Source organism: Tarenaya hassleriana, unplaced genomic scaffold (assembly GCF_000463585.1).
Source record: "Tarenaya hassleriana unplaced genomic scaffold, ASM46358v1 Cleome7, whole genome shotgun sequence".
NCBI lineage: Eukaryota > Viridiplantae > Streptophyta > Magnoliopsida > Brassicales > Cleomaceae > Tarenaya > Tarenaya hassleriana.
In genome coordinates, this window is record NW_010969548.1 from 890,842 (window position 1) to 914,551 (window position 23,710).

The 23,710-nt window shown below is 34.9% G+C and overlaps 2 protein-coding genes and 3 long non-coding RNA genes across 11 annotated transcripts in view; 3 read left to right on the forward strand and 2 right to left on the reverse strand.

Annotated features, from left to right (window-relative positions):
* The window catches only part of LOC104800568, a 5,846-nt gene extending 4,410 nt beyond the window's left edge, over positions 1-1,436 (reverse strand). The window contains exons 1-2 of the mRNA XM_010523410.1: positions 1,347-1,436; positions 1-739 (exon numbers count right to left, since the gene is read on the reverse strand). Coding sequence (XP_010521712.1) covers positions 1-420 — 420 coding nt within the window. The 5' untranslated portion in view covers positions 421-739; positions 1,347-1,436. The remainder of the gene's footprint in view (positions 740-1,346) is intronic.
* Positions 1,437-6,199: 4,763 nt separating this feature from the next.
* On the forward strand, positions 6,200-8,891 carry LOC104800569. Of its 6 annotated transcripts, none has more exons than XR_002023672.1 (6): positions 6,200-6,276; positions 6,493-6,560; positions 6,759-6,878; positions 6,986-7,057; positions 7,959-8,101; positions 8,200-8,886. It is a non-coding gene; the product is annotated as an uncharacterized LOC104800569 (long non-coding RNA). The 6 variants fall into 6 exon arrangements; XR_002023669.1 differs by lacking the exon at positions 6,200-6,276 and adding an exon at positions 6,326-6,385; XR_002023668.1 differs by lacking the exon at positions 6,200-6,276 and having other exon boundaries at positions 6,342-6,560; positions 8,200-8,753; positions 8,820-8,891.
* Positions 8,892-10,037: 1,146 nt separating this feature from the next.
* On the forward strand, positions 10,038-11,866 carry LOC109116113. Its single transcript, XR_002023673.1, has 6 exons — positions 10,038-10,861; positions 10,947-10,985; positions 11,095-11,182; positions 11,278-11,388; positions 11,479-11,580; positions 11,665-11,866. It is a non-coding gene; the product is annotated as an uncharacterized LOC109116113 (long non-coding RNA).
* A 5,048-nt stretch (positions 11,867-16,914) lies between these two features.
* LOC104800571 lies at positions 16,915-17,811 on the forward strand. Its single transcript, XR_769770.1, has 2 exons — positions 16,915-17,032; positions 17,162-17,811. It is a non-coding gene; the product is annotated as an uncharacterized LOC104800571 (long non-coding RNA).
* LOC104800570 lies at positions 17,773-23,527 on the reverse strand. Of its 2 annotated transcripts, XM_010523412.1 has the most exons (19): positions 22,525-23,527; positions 22,328-22,414; positions 22,028-22,229; positions 21,804-21,924; positions 21,415-21,507; positions 21,184-21,285; positions 20,975-21,056; positions 20,836-20,895; positions 20,702-20,754; positions 20,362-20,528; positions 20,045-20,258; positions 19,699-19,756; positions 19,507-19,563; positions 19,118-19,378; positions 18,911-18,975; positions 18,765-18,821; positions 18,570-18,663; positions 18,272-18,412; positions 17,773-18,169 (listed from the first exon to the last, which is right to left on the reverse strand). In XM_010523412.1, exons 1-19 carry the CDS (start codon positions 23,293-23,295, stop codon positions 18,074-18,076), a joined length of 2,781 nt encoding a protein of 926 aa, XP_010521714.1. In that variant the 5' UTR covers positions 23,296-23,527; the 3' UTR covers positions 17,773-18,073. The 2 variants fall into 2 exon arrangements, with proteins under 2 accessions (XP_010521714.1, XP_010521715.1); XM_010523413.1 differs by lacking the exon at positions 21,184-21,285.
* Positions 23,528-23,710: the final 183 nt, after the last annotated feature.

A 23,710-nucleotide genomic window follows, 5' to 3' on the forward strand; every position in this document is an offset into this window, starting at 1 on the left:
TCTTTCCCTTTCAACCATCCCCAGATCTGACGAGTGCTCACTCTGAAATAGGCCAAGATCCTCACTTGAGTTGTGTGATTCAACATGACTCGGGGTTGGGGACCATCCACCAAATTCATTCTCACCCAAATTTCCATTATCTAAAACAACATCCTGCTCTCCATTATTGTCAGAAGCATCTCCCCTCGAAACATTGGAAGTGGAAGAACCACTCCTTCGTTGGAGCCATCTCTCACCATCTCTCTCTCGGGCATGACCCATCACATGGTCATCCTCAAGCTCCCTCCACATCTGCAGGAGTGAGGATGCCCGGACACTTGCCCTTCCATCGTGTTCCCTCTGTCTGGATGTCCGAGTCTGGGAGTCCCCAGGGAAACGCGGATCAATCACAGAAATATTTTGTGGACCGGCAATGGCCATTAATTCAATCAACACTCAAACCCTTAATCCCATTAGCCTAAAACAGAGGAAAAGTCAAAAACTATTTACAAAACATACACAAATGTGGCTCCTCCAAACAGATCAGATCATTTTCTAATAAATGCTAAGGCCAAGATCATCAATCCAACACCTCAGGTATACCATTGCACCACAAATTTCAAAGCCGTGTTGCATCAAATCACGCGTTTATCTTCCGAAAAAACACTTTCCACAGTTCCACTTCCATATATTCCTTCCCTTTGTAGAGCTTGTTACCTCTTTGACTTGAAAATGGAACATAAAATACAGGTTCAAACACCTGGAAAGCCAAACAATTCACAATCCAATTAGGTAGATTCCAAATTCCGAAAAGCTAAATTACAATTTCTTTCCATTCAAATTGGCAGTTTCATCCCATTCATTGAAGAACCGAACAAACAAAGAAAATGACTCAACGCATCCACAATCGGTCAACTACGCATACAATTCTCCGCCAAAAAAATTTGACCCACTGCTTGATTGCCGATTAAAACCTCATAAAAAAAAGGAATCTAAGATTTCAAACTACGGCCTTCCAAATTTTCCATAACAGAAAGATTTCGGAACAAAACTCGGGAAAACGGGAACCCTAAATTTCCGGTCCTCATCCCTTTCCCGTCCACACACGAACATCAAACTGGCGAAGAAATCGAGACAAGCCTCCAATTAAACCCTCATTCCAAAAGGATCCACAAATCTCTCACAGAAATCCATTTCAGATAACAGAAATTTGATCGAGGCCAAAATTCGGATATCTGATTAAAGCCACCACAGGAAAAAAAATCGTCTTCGAATTCAAAAAATTCCAAGAAAATCCAAAAACCTGCCATTTCCTATCCACCAAGTCGACGAAGGAAAAAAATCAGAGGGATGCGCCATGAACATACCAGTGAAGCTCCTCGCTTTGATGTTGGAGTGAAGGAACGGCTACCTTTCGCGAGAGAGAGAGAGAGAGAGAGATTTGAACTTTGAAGAAGAGGAAATAAATCAATTAAAAAGCAAAGAACTCGTGAGAATATAAATAGTGGAAACGAGAGAGGCTACACGTGGAATTTTTCTGTTTCTTACTTGGAAATCCGTCCTTAATATCCAATCATTAAACGACACGTTGGATGCCTCCTAAAGTTTTGTTTTTTTCCTTTTGGCTGCGAGTATTTTAATTATAAAAACTAGTTTTTTCATATCATGGTAATGGAATAATAATAAATTACGTCAAAAAAATATGTATACTGATCGCTTAATTTTGACGATTTCAATAGCAATTTTCAAGTATAAAGATGAATTACATATCGGGTAATAATAATAATAATAATAATAGCAGCAGCAGATGATTTTTGTATGTTTTTCAATTTCTAGTAATGTTAATTTTTTCTAAAATTTTAAACTAAATATTCATCTAATTATCTTATTAGTGTGTTTGTATGTTTTTAACATATCTTTTTTCCATATCTGTTTCTTTTCATATATATTTTTTCTTAACTTGTCTAAACATACAAAAAAAAGGAAAATAAATGAGAGGGCAAGGCAATTTATGCATAAATAAATATCGATTTAGTATAATGATCAATGATACTGTTATGGCTTTTACAAGATTCTTGAGATATCTTCTTTTATTTTTTAATGTTTTTTAAAAATTAAAAAAATAGTTATTTAAGAGATTTAGATTTGCGAAAATAATAGATTAGGAAGAGAAATATGAAAAGAAAGGGATAGAAGAACGATGAATTATAAATTATAAATATATGAGTTTCAAAGAATTTAAGGAATTTCTATGGAATGGATTTTTTTTTCCTTTGGTCGGGAATGTAAGGAAGAAATCTAATAAACCTGAATACTTCTTTAGGAAAATCATTTTCTTGAAAAGAAATAGCTCAAAATAATTATTATTTCCAATCAATTGTATGAAAATTTGAACTTAATTATGTCTCATTTATTTGGGTATATTGCGAATTTACGTGGTTAAACAATAGTATATCATGCATTGAATTATATATGGGTTTGTATACATTATACCTTATTAAATTTGGATTAAGATATATTCATTAATTACTCATTTTTATGTGTAATATATGAATATAGCATGGGAGACGGTGATTGGTGAGCAAAAGCACCACATGTATATACATGCAACTTTAAAAGTGGCTTTCTAGATATTATTAAAGGATAATTCCATAAATTCCTTTTTTTTATTTCATGTATATATCAGTTTGTTCATTTCCATCAACTAAAATATATAAATTAGCTTTGACAATATATATATATATAAATTAGATTATCCTTAAAATCAAATCAATGTTAAAGATTAGATGAGATATTTTCTTCGAGCCATATCTAAAGTAACTCAAACTATTATATAAATATATATTTTTTCTTATGGGATTTCATATCATTAAAATTTTATTTTTTTTATTCAATTTTTTTGGATGGCTATATATAATAATTTTATTTTCCATAGATTGAACTTCCTCAACGTTTTCAAATGACCATTTCCATTTTTGAAACTATCTACTAAGAGACGAGCATAACCATACCACTATAATATTCACATTAAAATGTCATGACATGAAAATAGTATAATAAAATATGATCCCGTTAAATACTACAATTTATGTTATTGTTTTAAGAGGATTTATAAAAAAATATTTCAATCTGAATCAACCAAGTAAATAAATTAAGAGTTTCCCTTCTTTATAAGGTAAAAATTTTCACAACTTGAAAATAATTTTATGAAATAATATGTTTATCATAATTAGTAAAATAGATAAGTGAATAGGAGTAAAAAAAACATGCTTTCACCCTGTGTTCAAACCCAAGCGTGGAGAGGGGTATTCACCTGGGTTTCTCCAGTCTTCTTGGAGATGTAATCGGATTAAACGTCCGGTGAACTTCCGAATTATTAAAAAAAAAGTGAATAAGAGTAAAAAATGCTTAGATTCTCACAAGTTGTGTATGATTAGATTTGTTGAACTTTGTTTTTTATAAATTAAAAAAAACTAAATATGATTTCAATAAAAAGTATGTGTAAACTATAACCAAGATGAGATGGCCCTACATAGGCTTAAAATTATTTGCATCATGAAAAGATTTATGCCATTTTTAATTCACTAGATTATTTGTATAATATAGAAATCTATGAAAATTTTAACTATTTTAGTTCTTGAGTAAAAATTACTGGGATTCTACAGAAAAATAAAATAAAGAGGAAAAATCATTTTGTTTTGAGTCATTTTATTTGCTACTTACCACAGGGTTTAAATCCCACCTGAGTCAAATATTATAAAAAAAAAAATTATGTAGATTATTTCATAATTACTATTAACTCTGCATTAAATAGGGGCATTATCAAAAATACTTTTATTTTGCTATTCTTACTTCAACACATATCATTTTCCAGTTGTGACCATGTGACCCATGTGATCCAAAATATAGTGTGGTCACATGTTGATCTCATTACTCATAACGTTAAATTTATGATGTTTTAATCAAATAATTAGTAAGATATATAAGATATAAACATAATGAATTAGTGACCATACTATATTTTGGATCACATGGGTCACATGATCACAGATAGAGAAGGGTAGTGTTGATCAAATGATTAGTAAGATATATAAGATATAAACATAATGAATTAGTGACCATACTATATTTTGGATCACATGGGTCACATGGTCACAGATAAAGAAAGTTAGTGTTGAAATAAGAATAGCAAAGTAAGAGTATTTTTGATATAATGCACTAATAGCATTATCTAGATATCTATTAAATTTTTTCCTATAAATTGGTTGCAATATTAACTTAGATATTACTTAAATTGAATTTTTTTTTGGGTGGTAGCTTTAGTTGAAAAGATACCTTAAGGATTTGGATACTTAGGGAATCAGAATGCTAATTTTGAAACTACGTTAGAGTATTTGGTTTTTGACACCAAAGTATTACCACCAAGAAAACGATATATATATATATATATATGTGTGTGTGTGGGGGAGGGGGATTATTTGAAATACTCAATACTTTTTCTCTTCAAAATATCTTGAATTCGAAAGAAAAAAAATCTTAAACGTCATATCATTAATCCAAAAAAATATCCCAATAAAGCATCCTTTACGTTTCCTTTTTTTATTTCTTAATTTTTAAAATGAAAAAAAATGAGAGAACAGTAGTGCATGCATCTAAGCGCAAATCAAAAGTCACATTCAAATAAGATTGGCGATATAATATATATACAAAAAAAACGAAAAATGTGAACAGTTAAAAAAATTAGCATTTCGTAAAAAAACAGTCCCAAAAAAATAAAAAAGAAAAAAGAAAATTGGTAGACTATTTATCATAAAAAAATGGAAATAAAAATAAGGCAATAGCATCTATATATAATTTCTTGGAAAATTCAAAAAAAAAAATACTTTAATTGAATGTTTTTTCATTAGCTCTGCCGCGGACATTGTTGAGTGGCCTTAATCATGGTCCAATTAAGGGAAACTTTATATCCCGCGAATTATAATATTTTCTAATTATATTAATATTAACAAGAAAAAGCTTTGATGTTGCTTAGAAACCCGACCACTTTGCTAATGTTAATACAAACCTTAATAAAACCCATTATTAGGCACATTGGCTAAATCATGGGAGCATGCTGCTTTCAAAGGAAAAGCTAATCTCTTTCGTCAAAGACAAATTGAAAATCTATTACATCAAATTATCATCTAATTCAACACAAATAAATATATAATTACATCATTACTTACGTGATATATTTATCAACGTCTATTCCTAAAATTAGGACCAAAAATCTTTTTGTACAATATGTATACTTCACTCAACAACCCAATAGTCATGGTCAAATCTCATCAATGTATACATCTAAACCGAATAAAGAATGGGACATGCTAGAGATAAGTATAATTAACATAGAACCTCCAATATAGAATTAACAAATAATTGACATAGAACCCTCAATATATATATGGTTTTAGATCTTAATCATAACCATGATTACGCTTAACTTTTTTCTTTCTTTCATGAACCCGTTTATTCTAATATACTAATGATGAAAAACACACAAAAACTCGAGAGGGGCCGGGCCCTAATTATGAATTTTATGATACAAGTGAATTCTATATACATTGGAAGAGAAACCAATGCATCGATGTGCCATCAAGTGAAGGATTGATATATGGGCACAAAAAATTTATATAAATGGGCAAAAAAAACCAAGTGTGCAATGAGCGAGAAGACGACAAGAAAAATCACGCCATTAAAATATGTAAATAAAAAAATAAAAAAGGGGAGGGTGGATAAAAAAAAAACCGTGCATGTGTTAGGTTTAGGGTTTGAGACAAGAGCTGTCTTTCACATCAAACATGTAAAAATCATTTTCTCTATTCGTTCCTCTTTAGCTAAGCAGAAACTATCAAAAGGAAAAACATCAACCAACTGTTTGTTCATATAAAGGGTTGGGGCTTTATGGGGACACAATCCCTCTGAAATTGCTTTTTTTTTTTTGGTTTAATCTTCCACTTGTCGGAACCCTAGATCCACGTTAACCGGACATCATGAGACAAACAGTTCATAAAAGCGACTAATAGATATGTCGGGATCTATTTCTCCTTTTTCAATGATTTGAGATTTTGACACCATTGTTATCTATATAATTTCTACCATTATGTTTGTTCAGGTGAATTATTATTTCCACCATCACAGCAAAACCAATCCGAAATCATTGATATCTAAGCTGAACAGAAGTGTCATACAACCGGTTTGACCGGTTTTCTTTCAAGGGCAGGGATGTAATAACGAGGGTTGGAGAGGGGCATAAAGGTAGATATATAAACAAAACCAGGGTTTTCCATTTTTTGGATTATGAATCCGCTTCTGGAGTTCGCTGGCTTTTGTTTCGCGGCCTTTTTCTATGAAGATGCACATTCTTGTCTGAAGTTTTTCATTGACACGAACTTTGTGATTCTAGTTCCATCTGTAATGATTTTTCTCAAATCTTTAATGGGATTGATTGTTTTTTCATGTACTGATCGGCAGAGTTAGGAGTGGAGCAATGCAAATGGATCCTATTCAGCTCGCTCTGGGTTTCATGCTTCTTGGCTCAGGTACATAAAGGATGTATTTTTTTTCTTGTTGTCGCATGTCATCTGTGTAGAGCTCCTTTTGGTGTGGATTATGGAAACTTAGAGAGAGATCGAGTTAATGTGTGAGAAAGACTTGATTGATAGCAAGAGATATCGTTTCAAGCCCATTTCACTTTGATTTCTGTTTATAAGGGATGCCTTTTTCCTTGATTGCATCAGTTCTCATTTCGGCCGAGGAACTTGATTTTGTTCATTGTGAAAGAGTTGTGAGAAAGCGAGTGGATTCTTCTTCTCTTGAAGAAAACATCAGCGAGGAAAAAAGCTCGCATGTTTTCACTGGTAATATTCTGTTACCGATGTTTACAGTAGATTGAAAGAATGAACAATGAATTTTCTTTGACCGTTGTGTTAATTCCCATGTTTCCTTTTGTTACTGATTTTTGTAGTTTTCTGAGGAAGATGTATGATAGCACTGACGAATGCCCCCTTTCTTATGATAAACTCCACTTCGATCCGAGGTACGTCCCACCAAACTATACTATATATGTTTCTCTTTGATGTCTATCAACCCTACTGTTGTATTGGTCTTCCATTGTTATCTCCATTGGTTGATTGGATGCCAGAGCTTGTGATGCTCTTGCAAACGAGAATATAGTTGACACAGAAGCTCTAACTATGCTTCTTGTAGCCTTGTAGTCTATGGGGATTGATAGAGCCGAAATGCAGATGGCTTAGCCTGGCATGATATGCATAGGTAGTTCATTGCATGGGTTCAACCTTGCTTAGATGGCTCCACTTTTGTCAGAGATCATATTTTCAAGCCTCCTTTAGTTATGGGAAAAGAAATAGAGATTATTGGAACATACTGGTTGGTGGATTTATGGTAACCTGTTTAAATATTATAATATTGATTGAGTCTTGAAGAGGGAAACTTCCTAGACATACCCAGTGCTGTTCTTTGGCTAAGCAAATCCAGTCTGTTAAGCTCATTTGATCATAATCTTGTTGAATTTTCCCATGAATCTCATAATATACTTTTATTACTATCATTTACACATTTTGATGCAAGCCACCGATTCTTTTGAAACATTATGCATACATTATTGCTGTATCTTTATCATCTAAGGTGCAAAATGTGAGATTTTTGCAGATTTTCACCAAATATTTATTGCATATAAATATGCCGAGATCACGAACGTGGATTTCCATGTATATAAATTGATAAAAACTAGGTGAAATTGGTACAAGCTAGCTAATGCATTGTCAAATAGACTAATGAAAGAAAAGAAGAAGGTTTCGGGAAAAACAAGTAGGGTAACAATTTCATCCGATCCGATAAACACATTAGTTTTGCTGTAAATTATTATACAGCCGATATCTAATAGTCATCCAGTCTAATTCTTGTCTGTTAACTGTCAGAGATATTTCCATGGGAGAACTTGTCTTATTACATCTTGGCCCAGCAGATTCTTATGAATCTCTCTGGGGTTCGGCTTTTATAGAGAATTTTGTCATCAATAAATGTTAAAAGCCTCGGTGAAACTGTTCTTCAAGCTGCAAAGGTAACTAAAATTTTCACCCAACACATTGCATAAGAGCATCTATCTTGTCCTTTCTGGCCTATCTTACATATGATAATAGAGGTTTTGGAATCATGCAGAGGAGGTTGGACAGCATGCTGTACGTTGGACTGACAGAGGAGCATAGAGAATCAGCATCTCTTTTTGCGGAAGTAGTGGGTTCTCAAGTGCTTTCTCGGGTTGTTCTGAATTATGGTGGCTGGAATATCGAGTAACTTAAGTTTAAGAAAGTTGCAAGGATTATTCTTTAAGCTACCCTTTTACCTGTATCACATGGGAAATGCTCTTCTTGGTGAGGGTACAAATATTACCGATGATGAGTTCACCCAAAAACAGCAGTTCTTGATGGTATGACTAAGTCTTAATTGTCCCTGATTGTGAAGGTTTCTGCAATCCTTTTTTGTACATGTCTAATTCCATCAAGTGTATTTTTACCCTTATTCACGAGTTAATTATAGTTTCGTGGAGTTAGAAGATTGGTGGAGCCTATCTATTGCATTTGTTACACCTAAAGACATGCTCACAAAGTATATTGCTGTGCTCCCGAGCACAAAGCTCTAAACTTCATTTTCTCGATGATGCGGAACCAAGAGTCAAAATCTCGGAATCAAGATCGGGGAATGGTGAACGCCAGGTATAATCCAACTCCGTATCACAACAGTTCCTCAGTTGTCGGTTAGGGTAATATTTTTTCCAACAGTGTATGTGACATCATAGAATGATGCATCTGAAGTAGCTCTGGATAAGGCAGAAACTAAAAGTGAGAATGTGAGTACATCTTCAAAAATTAAAGAACACCGTATTTCCTTTTGCATTTATGACTGATCGAGTTAATGACCAATCTAATTCTATAAATTATATCTTAGATGACTGTCAAAACCCTTATGGAAGTTTACGAAGGGTGCATTTCTAATTTAAGGAAGTCTCAAGCAACAAGACGGGTTAATTCCCTAAAGAGGATTTCTCCAGCAAATTTTTCGAAAGAGGTAAGTTATAACATTCTTATTTCTTACACGATTTGAACAGGTAAACTTAATGAGATTGGTGGCATGGAAAATTTGTATAGAAAAATTTCCAGGAATATCTTGTTCTTGAACGTTGTTGCAGGCACGAAAAAAGGTTCCCGAAGACGTTATTGAGCGGATAATAACGCTCAACCACCTGGACGTGGAGATCTACAAGTATGCGAAAGGAATATTTGCAAAAGAACATCAACAAGTGTCAATGAAGCTCGTTTCAAGGGTAAGTCTCTTCTCAGTCCAAAGGCCAAAACTTTGTTCTTACAAAACACCTTTTGTTCCCAGTAATTCAAGAACTTCCTTGTGGTTTTCATGTTCTGTTAGATTGCTACATTTCATACTCTGTTAATTCGGGACAATGTAAACATGTTCCTGCTGGGTTTGAATCTTGCCCACGTAAATGGTTCGTCACCCTGAAAACCTGCAATCTAATGGCACTTAGCCATTATCAAGAAGAATCTGCATAGAGCCTCTTGTTCTTGAAATTCTTTTCTTTTATGTTCCTGCTGGGTTTAGAATGTTCTTTCTCGTCCGTTGGAGCGTTTAGGAATATGGTGTGGTCTTCGTGCCATACCATATTGAAAATTGTCTCAAACTCTTTTCGTTTTTCCTCTGGCTTTCAACTCTCTTTCGCCTTTTTTAAAATTTTTATTTGTGCTTTGTGTCTCCTTTCTCTGCTATTTCCGTGAGCTTGTTCGAAGCAGGCTCTGCTCTCACTTTTTCGGCTCCTGATGGAACGAAGGATAGAAACCGAACAGAGAACAAAGTGTTTCAGGACAGATTGGAAAAAGCAGAGCTCACTACGGAACATATTTTTTTTTGAGTTCATGTTTGCTGCTATCATATGGTTGAGGGATCTCTCTCACATCTGCAATTGGGTTTCTTTCTGAAAGTAGTTGGTGGGTTTCTTTCCATTAATTTTGTCATCTGACTATGTGTAATACATTTCATACTCAGTCATTCTATAATCTGATTTTTTTTAAAATATTATCATTATTACATCATACCTCTCCTGTTATGTTCATCGTCTTGCTCTTACGACACTTCCACTCTTTAGGCTCACTGGGTATTGCTCTGTTCTTTCCTGTTCCTCTCTCATTTTCAATTTGATTTTGTTCTTTGAGTTCTTCTTGGTCTGATTGGTGTTACTTTCCAAGCTCAAGCATGTTGGATCCATCTCCAGGAGCATAGAGCATAACTTCTTGGCCTTTAACTTAGTTTTTTTTAATGCTCCATCTATGCCGACATAACTAAACAGGGAATTCAAGGCAACAGAACAAGACGGCAAAGCTCAGGATTGTTCATGGCAATGCATTTTAATGATTGATGTGACCCATATATGGATGCGCTCTTTATATCCTAGCTACTAGTTTCAGTGATTGGTGTTTTTTGTTCTTCTTCTTCTTCATCTTCTGTTTTTGGGCCCTTGTTCTGTGAAGTCTCTTTAAGTATGTTTAATTTTGTCTGACCTGATCCTGAGTGTTCTTAATCTTAATGATTTGATTGCATGTGTAAGCTCTTGGATGCCGTTGTTGTTCCCAGTTGGTGCAACAGAGTTTGAATCTTTTTTACGTCTGTTGACCAACCATAGATTCCTTTACCATTTTTTTCCAGATAGATTCTCATATTTTCTATACGATTTGTCTCTCCCGTTATTCTTATTGAGGATGAGAAGAAAATTATGATTCTCCTTGACATTCTACATCTAACTTGATCGTTTCAGGTTGATGAACACTCTGTCAGTTCCTGTAATAATTTATCATCAAGCTCTTGTCCTCAAAGCCCTTTCTTTGTTCCCTCTGGTGCAGGTTCCTCATTTGGATCAGCGGAACAAAACTGAGATGAAGGTCTTATACACCATCTTCCATGCAATCTTCATAGATTTCTATTAGCTTTTGGTTTCTGCAAACACTGATTCAAGTTCATTTCAACTGGCAATTATTTCTTCTGGTGTAGTTCCTCTAGCGAATACAAATGAAGATCAGAGTGGACATTGTGCTCGTGTATCTCTTCGGCCTGATCTTGATTCAGCAATGTCTCGGTGGTTAGCACTTTAACTTTTAGTAATATAATGGTTTCGTTGTCTGCAAAAGCTAGTAATATATGTCAGATGGCTTAGTATCGGCCTCTGGCATGCAGATGATGTTTCTGGCATAGGGTTGAGCAATTGGACGTGCACTTGCTTTGCCTCGCACAATCAAAGCGATGTCTTGGCATCTAACTGTTCCACGTCATGTGATTGCAGACCAGGTATGGCTTTGAAATTTCGATTTCTCTGACCAGACATGGCTTTAGATTTCCAACAGAACTCGTGGCATGACTGTGTCATATCGTTAGCAGATAACCTCGAATGGACATGTTTATGTCCCGCAAATGGGTTTCCGAGAGTAACCACTGACAGTTCCAACTCTTCGTGCTTCACGGCCTGCAAGTGCTCTGCTGGTACTTTTTCTCTATCCATCCAAGTGAAAATGTTTCCATTCTTTAGCCCGGCTCCTGTCTAAACGCTTCTCTATTCTTTTCAAGGTCCTATCGGCGAGACAAAATCTTCAAAGAAGCAATCTTTTCCAAGGAATACACAAAATAAAGTGACAAAAATCATTTAAACCATAAATTGATGAATTAAGATAGGCCATAAAACTTGGGCTATTTTATCAATTCGAAAACAGTATGGGCTTCTGAAACTCGAGAAACAGATGCCAACCCAATGAAACAGTTGTCGGAATCACTTTGGAATTCTTTTTTTTTTTTTTGGATAAAGTGAGATCAGATGTTTATAGCAACAAGTATAAACGGGGGAGAATGCTGAAACGACACTGCTTTTGGTTTTGCTTCTGTTAAGAACGATAGTTCTAAAATCGTCCCCGGCTCAGTTGGTCCTCCGGTGCTTTAGCAAGATGAGGGCGCCGGTTCGAATCGATTTAGCTTTCCAAATTTTTACAACCTTTCTGTCGCATGACGTGGCCGAGTTCTATTGGTTCAAAACCCCATGGAAGAGAGCAAAGGAGTCCCATTTGGACAAACTTCACAAATACCCCTTTTGACCCATATCAATTTCTCTATCTACTTTTTAAAAAATGACGCAAATTTTTCTTTTTCAAAATAACTCACATTTATGATAAATTACTTAAATATCCTTACATATAAAAAATACCAAAATATCCTCCCTTTTCCAAATAAAAAACATGCAAAAAGAATATATTAGATTAAAATAAAATAAAATTAATATAGTATATTATTTTTGGAATTTTTTAGAAATAGTGTATGGACGGTAACAAAAAAACGATATTTTTTTTATTATACTACCAAATCATTTTTTATAACTTGTATACGACTTTAATGCGACCATTATACGATTATTTTAATTCAATTTTACGATATTTTTAATTTTCTAAATATGTAAAAAATTGTTAATTTTGATGAGATTTTGTCAAATGACCATGAATACCTTCAAAAATATAAAACTATTTGAACAAAAATTTGGTATTAAACATTTGTCATATTTTGTTAAGTATATATTGGAGTATAAGTAAATATGTATGATACATTACTTCTTCTTTGAATAATAACTTAAGGTATTATAATTTTGAAACAAAAATTTTTGTATATCATATTTATGGGTTAATTCGAATATATTTATCATCTCTCAACGAAATGTTATCAAAATTAATAATTTTTTTTATATTTTTATAAAATTTAAAAGTCGTAATTATGTGATAAATTAATCGTACAATATCGTATCATAGTAGTAAATAAGTTACAAAATATTTGTTTTATTGTATAATAAAATAAGTACATGTACGACTTTAACACGAATATTGTACGATTATCTTAATTCAATTTTATGACATTTCAATTTTGTAAAAGCTTAAAAAAAATTGCTAATTTTGATGAGATTTCATCCAATGACGATGAACATTTTCAAAAACATAAAAATATTTGATCACAAATTTGGTATTAAATATTTGTCATATTTTGTTAAGTTTGTGATGAAGTATAAATAAATGTATATGATATATCTACTTCTTCCTTAAACAATAACCTAAGATATTATAATTTTGAAACAAAACGTTTTGTATTATGTTTATGAATTAATTCAAATATATTTATCATATCTCAACGAAATGTTATCAAAATTAACGTTTTTTTACATTTTTATAAAATTCAAAAGTCTTAATTATATAATAAACTAATCGTACAATAGTCGTATAATAGTAATAAATAAGCTACAAAATATGTGTTTTGTTGTATAACAAAATAAATATTTTTTATGGTTTATAGTTATACATGTAAAAAAAGATATAATTTATTTTTAAAACTTATAAATTTTTTTTGTCAAAGTGTATTTTAATATATTATTATGACACAAACTGATTACTTCGTTAAATTTTTCTTTTAATTTTTTATTTTTGTCAATCTGAATTTGGTGGTTTAGATTGCAGTAACATAGAGCAGAAATCAACTGGAAATACCTCTCTGTTCTTTCAAAAAAGGAATCTTCTGTGTTATTTGTTTTAGTAAAATACAAATGTGGGCTTAGTTTAATGGGCTAATGTCATTGGGCTTGGAGAAGGATCAAAAATAAATTAACAAACCTTATTTTCACCAATTATTCAAACTTCTATTTAACTTTTCAGCGTTAATTTTTGTAATTATTTCAATGTGTTTATATGTTTTAGTATTTTTTTAGAAGAAATATCCCAAGGAGTTGATGAGCAATGTAGAATTTTCCTTTTATATAATTATATGGTAAAATTCCAATTTAAATTTAAACTTACAATATAACAATGGAAAACATATGAATGGTAATTCGTAAAAAAAAATAGAGAGGAATACACAAAATAAAGTGAAAAAATTATTTAAACCATAAATTGATCAATTAAGATAGGCCCATAATACTTGGGCTATTTTATCAATTCGAAAACAGTATAGGCTTCTGAAACTCGAGAACAGATCCTAGTGATGCCAACCCAATGAAACAGTTGTCGGAATCACTTTGGAATTCTTTTTTTTTTTTTGGATAAAGTGGACTTAGTGGAGTGAGGATGTTTATAGCAACAAGTATAAACACTGAAAACGACACTTGTTTTCCTGTTATATATATATTTTATGGGCATCGTGACGACTCTGGACACCGCAATCTTCAAGTTCTTCTACCGTCGCCGTCATTACGATCTGTCCGATTTAGTTTTGTTGATCATTATTAATGAGCTAATGTCATTGGTATCTTCATTACTTGCAACTACAACCCCCTGGCAACTCCATCGGCGAGAAGCCTTGCGAATTCTTCTCTTTTGTTTTATATATATCGAAAACTAAAATTTTCCTATACGGAATTAATAAAAAGTGATCTTTTACTACACGAATTTTTAATTTGATAAAAATCTACACTATATTATCAAATGTCCCAAATTCGTACACGAATTACCCAATTTTACTGTAATTTACTACACAATACGAAACGGTGTTAAATTATCCGTTAACGGCTGATGTGGCAGGCCACGAAGTCTAAACGTTTTTTTACATTTTTATAAAATTCAAAAGTCTTAATTATATAATAAACTAATCGTACAATAGTCGTATAATAGTAATAAATAAGCTACAAAATATGTGTTTTGTTGTATAACAAAATAAATATTTTTTATGGTTTATAGTTATACATGTAAAAAAAGATATAATTTATTTTTAAAACTTATAAATTTTTTTTGTCAAAGTGTATTTTAATATATTATTATGACACAAACTGATTACTTCGTTAAATTTTTCTTTTAATTTTTTATTTTTGTCAATCTGAATTTGGTGGTTTAGATTGCAGTAACATAGAGCAGAAATCAACTGGAAATACCTCTCTGTTCTTTCAAAAAAGGAATCTTCTGTGTTATTTGTTTTAGTAAAATACAAATGTGGGCTTAGTTTAATGGGCTAATGTCATTGGGCTTGGAGAAGGATCAAAAATAAATTAACAAACCTTATTTTCACCAATTATTCAAACTTCTATTTAACTTTTCAGCGTTAATTTTTGTAATTATTTCAATGTGTTTATATGTTTTAGTATTTTTTTAGAAGAAATATCCCAAGGAGTTGATGAGCAATGTAGAATTTTCCTTTTATATAATTATATGGTAAAATTCCAATTTAAATTTAAACTTACAATATAACAATGGAAAACATATGAATGGTAATTCGTAAAAAAAAATAGAGAGGAATACACAAAATAAAGTGAAAAAATTATTTAAACCATAAATTGATCAATTAAGATAGGCCCATAATACTTGGGCTATTTTATCAATTCGAAAACAGTATAGGCTTCTGAAACTCGAGAACAGATCCTAGTGATGCCAACCCAATGAAACAGTTGTCGGAATCACTTTGAAATTCTTTTTTTTTTTTTTTGGATAAAGTGGACTTAGTGGAGTGAGGATGTTTATATCAACAAGTATAAACACTGAAAACGACACTTGTTTTCCTGTTATATATATATTTTATGGGCATCGTGACGACTCTGGACACCGCAATCTTCAAATTCTTCTACCGTCGCCGTCATTACGATCTGTCCGATTTAGTTTTGTTGATCATTATTAATGAGCTAATGTCATTGGTATCTTCATTACTTGCAACTACAACCCCCTGACAACTCCATCGGCGAGAAGCCTTGCGAATTCTTCTCTTTTGTTTTATATATATCGAAAACTAAAATTTTCCTATACAGAATTAATAAAAAGTGACCTTTTACTACACGAATTTTTAATTTGATAAAAATCTACACTATATTATCAAATGTCCCAAATTCGTACACGAATTACCCAATTTTACTGTAATTTACTACACAATCCGAAACGGTGTTAAATTATCCGTTAACGGCTGATGTGGCAGGCCACGAAGTCTATATATATATATATATACAAAATAAAAAATACACATAAATATACACACATCTATACAAATATATATATACATACATACAAATATATTTATATATACACAGCGCCCGTGTCAGCTCCGCCGCCGCCCCTTCTGTTCCCAGGTAATTAATTTCTATTTCGTTTTGTTCTATGTTCCTTCTCATCAACGTTTTCCTTTTTGGCTTCTTCGGTGCAGCAGGGGCCTCTCACTCTAGAGGCAGGGCTCCCAGACGGCAGGCATCCAAGACGCGGCCCGAGATCGAGTCTCCCCAAGGGGAAGCCATCACACGACGCGGGTGGTTGCTCCCTAGATCCTATCTACCTGGCGCTGTTTATCCTGGGAATCGTGACCACCCTCGCCACCGCCATTAGTTTAGTTTCGTTTGTCGTTGTTGATGGGCTAGTGTTTTCGTTAATTGCAATTACGTGGGCGAGAAGCCCTGACTAATTATCCTCGTTTGTTTTATATAATATTGAATTTGGGTTTTTTTTATTCGTCCATTATGAAATTGCAGTAACATAGAGCAGAAATCAACTGGAAATACCTCTCTGTTCTTTTAAAAAAGGAATCTTCTGTGTTATTTGTTTTAGTAAAATACAAATGTGGGCTTAGTTTAATGGGCTAATGTCATTGGGCTTGGAGAAGGATCAAAAATAAATTAACAAACCTTATTGGGCTGAGAAAGCCCGAAAATTGAAACATTTATTTTCACCAATTATTCAAACTTCTATTATCGTAGATTATTTAGTCTATTGTTGGATTTGACAAAATATTGAGATGTGTTATTTGTTTTAGTAAAATACAAATGTGGGCTTCTTAATGGGCTAATGTCATTGGGCTTGGAGAAGGATCAAAAATTAACTTCCCTCCTGGAGGAGAACTACCTCGTGACCGCGTTCGAGCTCCTCCACGATGGCCGCGACGCTCAGCCCATTCGCCTCAAAGATTTCTTCTCCGATCCCTCTCGCTTCACTCTCGATCAGATATCTCGGTACTTCTTTGCCCTCTTTGTGTTTTTCGAATGCATGTATCCGTTAGATGATTGCGTCTCAGTGAATATAGCATTGCATTGTTATACTCTTTCTGGGTTGCTTTGTAGAAATCATTCTTGTCGGTGCAGGTGTATTCGCGAATTTTCAACTTTGCAAAGTTAAGTTGAAGCGACGGGAACCATTTTTTTTACAATCAAAGTTTGACTTAGGTTTCGTATTGGCGAAAGCGGATGTTTATGGGTTCTTGATAGATTTAAAAGCGGACTGTTTAAAGGTTGTGTAAAGAACATTTGCTTAATGTCAAATTCTAAGTTGAAGTTTTTAGTAGTTTCTAAAATCATGGTCAATGTGACGAGTGGTCGAGAATCATGTTTTTAGGGTTTCGTCGTTGCCTACGCTTGAAAATAAGTTCCCTACTGGCATGATACTGATACAATGTTTAAGCCCTGGTGCTGGAATTGGACTAAGAAGACAGGTTTTGGTGGATGCTATTTTAGGCTTGTATTTCTGGTTGAAATAATGTAATTTCTCTTGGAGTGCGATTGATTCATGTGAAGCCTTCCTTATCCTCATCTATGGTGTTGTGTTGTTGTGGTCTGGTAAAGTAGTCTAAATCTGTGTACAGATGTGACCGAACCGGTTAAGATTCCGGTCTGCACATCCCAAAATCTGATATTGGAACGATATACTAGCGATTTCTATGAAAATTTATCACTTCCTTTACCTTCTTTCAGCAATAGAAAGGAGAGAATATGCCCTTTACACAATAGTAATTCCAAAAAAAAAAAATTGATTCGAATCCCAACCCATACAAATCCAAAGAATGACTCTCCTCTCCCTCTTACCAAAAAAGAATTTTCTCTCTCTATGTATGATCAGAGAGAGAGAGCTGTACAGAAACAAGAGGAAAAAACACCTGTACAGGTAGAAAGGAACACCAAAGGGGGCCTCCCTCCATTGCCTTAGCATAAACAATGAAAAAGGGTCGGAATAAATATGGTGAAAGCTTCTCCTGCTGCCATTAGGAAGATCAATGATGCTCAATTAGTTACTGCTCCTGTCTCAGGAACTGGCTTTCTCAGCATCGATGTCCCTTCAAAAACCATCACCTGGAAATCTTTCCTGTATTCATTCACCTTAAATAACCCACACCACAAGACAAGAGTTTTATCAGTTGTAGAAATAGTACTACTACTAGCAGTAGAAGCAGTTGAAATCATTGAGAGATTTGAACTTACCTCCTCCGGGGTCATCTTGGTGAAGCCAAATTTGTCGGTCCAGATGGATTTGGCTTCGTCAGCTGCTGGAAGCACGAGGTGTTTCACCTTCAGTAAACCCATCAGCCTCTGGATGCAACCAAACATGCATTGGAAGTAACCCTACACGTGGAGGAAATTCGGATTGATAAGAGAGGATTGACTTTTAAGTTTTAACCCTTTTTACACATTTCTCATTTTCTCGGGAAGGTCCTCCGCTGTTGTGGAAAATGCCAAAAGAAGTGAGCTTTTTTTTGCCCTATGCATGAAAAACGATTACCTGCCCTTGACAGTCACTGCTGGTAGCCACCAGAGGAAGTTCAGCAAGTTCTGATCCAAAAATCCTGAAGACTCCTACCGACACAATCACCTGACTGCGCACAATCAATACATAACCCAGTGATTACAAAATGATAAATCTAAAAGTCTTTATGCCGAAAACCCAGGATAAGACTCAATAAGAAAACAATCTTACTTCACAGTCAACATGATGCAAAACATGCCACTGAAATCTTGGCCTTTTGCTTGCCTCCTGTGCTCCCAGGCAAAAAACGCAGTTTCATTACTCATTGGGTGATCAAAATGAGCATGCAACTGATCAAAGAAAATAACAATGCTTACCCATAGACCATTGCTGGGATGAGATCTCCTCTAGTTCCAGATTCACTGATCGGATCAAACCGCTCCTACATCATTGAAAGACAAACAAAAAGGTTAAAACTTCACAAAAGCAGCTCAGATGAATAGGACAACAAGTCTGAAAATGTTTTAGCCAGTTTTTATATATTGGAGTATTATCCACATGGCCTACAGACGACCTGTACTTACATGAAAGATTGAGACTGCCCTTGCAAGCAGTGTTTTCATATCATAATCAGAAGCAGCCAATCTCCCGCTAAGGACCCTCCATTTAATATCTAAATCAGTGCTATCGTCTGAACAATCTTCTTCACTAGGTTTTCGCTTTTTCCTTATAAAATTCAGAAAGTTGTTATCGGGCATCTCATCTCCGTGAATTATCAGGTTTTGCAATGAAGTATGGATCCTCTCGCAGTCACAGCAACAGAACCATCGTCCTTCAGGTAACTCCTGTTAGATAACCATGTCAACAAAACTAGGATGAAAGCAAAAGAACAAACACTTTGGAAAGATTATGGGTCTTGCCTGAAGAAAAACAAAGAGGAAAAAAAGAAAGAAGCATAGACCAGGAAGAGCACCTTAAGATCAGCAATCTTGTGTTCTTTCAAACAGCCCACATGGAATTCCTTCTCACACTAGAAAAATATAGGAAACAAAATAGTGAAAACCAAACTGCAGAATATAGAAGATGAGGTTTTAAGCTCCCAGATGTAGCCTATTTTTTTTGTCTTAAATAGAGTATATTACTCAGCAAACAAACAACAAAATACCTGATCACAAATAATCACGGTTCGAGGATTAAAGCCCAACCTACTGAAACTATGACCTCTGCAGCATCAAGAAAATTAAGGTTCGAGTTCAGAAGGAAAAAATATACCAATATGACGAGATGTAACGAATGCATAAACAGACTCTCTTCCAAATATAAGCAACATGCAAAGGGCTAGTGGGAAGAGAAGACGTGGTAACACATTTTTCCAAACGAAGTTCAGAAGAATACAGCTCTTCTTACAAGTCTTTATGATTGTACCAGGAAGTAATTCACCAATGCTCGAGTAAGAAGGTGAACAACTGGATATACAAAACAATATAATAGATCAAAAGCCTGAAACTCACCTGCATAACACACATACACTTGGGAGCCCACTTCCAAGAGAACTTACAATTCGAATGCATCTTTTGGTTATTTCAGCAATCGCGTCAACTCCTAAAACCCTTCCAGCTGCTAAGGCATTGGCATTACACTCCACAAATTTTTCTCTCAAAAACATATTTGTACAATATTTGCAGGACCACCTCCCAGATGGAAGGCTTGATAGAGAAGCACATACTGGTACAGAAACAAAGAAATAACCAGGAAACCTCAGTTAAGGGGACACCAACAAAACATAAACTCAATTCAACAAGAAAATGGGAAAGTCCAAGAAACTGACATGTATGAAATGATCTTGGACAGGTATCACAACACAAGAGGTCACCTCCATCTTTACAAATGCTGCAAAGGTCATCATTTTCTTGGACACAAAACTTATGGTCTCTTGATAGTGCTACCGATAGCTCATGCAGAGATACCCCATTAGTTGTATAAATGTGCTGAAATCTATTCAGTAAAGAGATGAAAAACTAAATTATTCTTAGCATATTCTTTTTAACCACAGTAGAAACATTGGAAAGTAGATCATTGCCGAGAAATACTCAAGCCACAGTAAAGAATGAACACATTATACATACAGACATAGAACATCAACATTTGAAAAAATACAAGGGACTTACGGCTTCCGACGACTTGCGCAACCAGCATGAGCCTCAAACTGAGAAGGACTGATCTGGTCCCATAGGGAGATTAATATCAATTCAGAACTCAACACCAACCAGGAATGCAAGAGATGAGGTGGTAGAAAATTTACCACTGTGTTGCAACAAGAACAATGTATGCCAAATGCCTTCTTATGGCCAACAAGCATTCTCTGCATAAGAACAAATATGCTTGAAGTAAATTACAAAAAAAAACCTAAAATCAACCAGAAAAGCCATGTCAAATCGAACCTTTCCAGCAACATAATAGCCGACTTCAGTCCCATCTGGCAGTACATCATCCTCGAAAACCAACTTGTGCAACCGCAAATCCCTATCAAACAATAGAAAACAGTTTTTGGAACTAATCAAAATAAAAATACAGTGCCAAACTAACAGATCAATCCAGCACCTGAAAGCAATCCATTAGGTAAATGACATCACGTTTAGACACTACTCACTTTCTGGTTAGTCTTCCTTTCCCGTTGCTTTTGAGTAAGCTGGATTTTAACTCACTTGGAAGAGTTTCTGGAACCACCTTTGGCTCAGGGGAATGCAGATCCCTTTCCAAAGGATACAAACTCAGATTTAGAACTAATCAAACTTTAACAGATATGGGAAAACTAACAGAAAAATACAGTACTAGAAACCAGCACATAACGTAAATGCCATCACTCCTATACACCACTCACTTTCTGGTTAGTCTTTCTTTGCTGTTGCTTTTGAGTGGGCTGGATTTTGACTCACTTGGAATAGTTTCTGGAACAACTCTTGGCTCTGGCAATCTGCAGAAACCCAGAAAGAAAATTTAACTTAATAGCTAACAAACTAAGTAGCATACTAAATGTCTGCACTACACAAGAGGGGAATCATGCGCATTCTACGAAGAGAACCACATAATCGAGGGTCTATAACACAATCCATGTCAGATAGTCATAAAATAAAATAATCCACTTTTTAATTTTACCTCCCATCTAGACCAACAGATATTCACCTAAGTTGGCTATTTGTGCATTCGTCTATTGATTTTGTGCTCTTAAAAACACCAGATAAAGTTTCAACTGGAGATTTAGAACCATACATCTCAACATTGCCACACACTTTAGGAGAACTGGTTTGAGGCACCTTTTCATGCTCCTCTATCTCCAAGCACAATTTACACAAGATCAATGTCTTTGTATCCCAAGTCTCGGTCAATGATCCTGCAACCCATTAGATGTGTACCAGTTTTAAGTTATTTGATAAGAGATAAGTTGATTTCAAAGGGTCCTTATAAAGTACCAAAGTCGATGAACCATCAGCAACCTTGGCAATTGAAGCACATGCTAGATTTCTTCATGGTTGGCCCAACAGCCACCCGAAGTTTTCCTTCCAAAGTAGCCAAGGATGAATTTCTGCATATATTCATGACGTCACGAAGTGTATTTCCTGTCTCCAGCAAGATATACTCAGGTGGCCGCTTGTTTGGGCTAGAGGCATGTGACTCAAACACATTGGGACTCACAACCTATAAAAGTAGCATCTCCAAGGTTTGACATTTGGCAACACCACGAGCATTTGGCAACGCCATTTATTATTATGTAAAGAATACTGGGCATTGCTTACTTGAGTTCCTTTGCAAGCACTGCAAAAACACAAAATACCAGAGCCCGTAATCACTCCTTTAAGCCCTGCAGTCCCTGCCTCTCTTGTCTATGAGAATGGCAGTCATATCAGCCATTCACGCCATCAATAGAAGGATTAAGAGTCTCAATAAAAAAATGAAATTCCCATTAAAGACAAATCAGGATCATTGTATATACCTTTGCTCCTCGAAGATAGTACACAGTAAGTCCCTCAAGTATTCCCATACCTAAAAGATCTTTCAACCTTGCCGGAAAATTCCTGTGAAGTTTCTTCAGACTTCGAGCATCATGTGTATCAAATTCACCGACCTCGTCTTTTACTTCGCCCAAATTCTCTGGCTTGGTAATTTTTCTGATATTAGAATTGTTAGAATCCCCTTCCTGTTTCATTAAAGACCTTGTAAACCTCCTCAAAGGTTTATCCACTAACCCATTCTCCATCCTCTCATTCACTTCTTCGCCTTTACCAGATTCGGGTGAATTGTCTTCCTCGTGTGTTTTCTTTTCTTCGTGTACCTCATCTTCACACATGGGTTCCAAAGAATCCACCAAAGCAGAATCCTCAACATTGTCACCTAATGATCTCTTACTCTCCGATTCAACAGAATCTCCCTTTGCTTCGTCAAAATCGACAATATCACTCTTAGCTTCATCTTCCTCAAGAGCACCACCTCCTGCGCCATCAGATTTATCAAGAACATCCCCTTTCCCAACCTTCCCAACACGCCACTTCTTCCTCGCGTATTTCAAATCAGAACCGCCGTTGGATGCCTTCTTCTCCGTAAAACCGGATTCGCAATTTAGGTTTTTCCTCGCCCTGGTCCTACCCAGATACTCGCCACCGCAGATCTCCGACTGGGACCTCAAGACAAACTGCAACTCTCTCTTCAACCCTGTCCGAACCTGTGAAACAACCACGAACTCGTCCGCCACCGTATCTTTCGCCATCGATTCTACTAGAACAAGGAAACCCTAAATCGCCTCAATCCTTGGAAATCAATCCCAAATCTCCAACCATCTACCAAGAGCATTGATACACCAAGACATTCATGCCTATGTACGTGTATCCCTAAGATTACGAGGAAAGGAAAATTAGGGTTTTGTAGTTTTGCAAGAAGAAGGGAAAGAAGACGAAAGGTTGTCTCGGATTTCTGCGAGGAGAGTCCACACGGGAGAGACAACCTCGATTTCTCTTCTTTAATGACTAAAATACCCTACTGAATTAGTAACGAACAATATCACACTTTACACTTATTACTATATGCCCCCTGACTTTATTGTTTTATGTTTCAGACCTCAAGAAGAATGATCTGTCATATATGGTCCCAAATTCTCCAATTTGAATAAACCCCCCCCCCCCCCG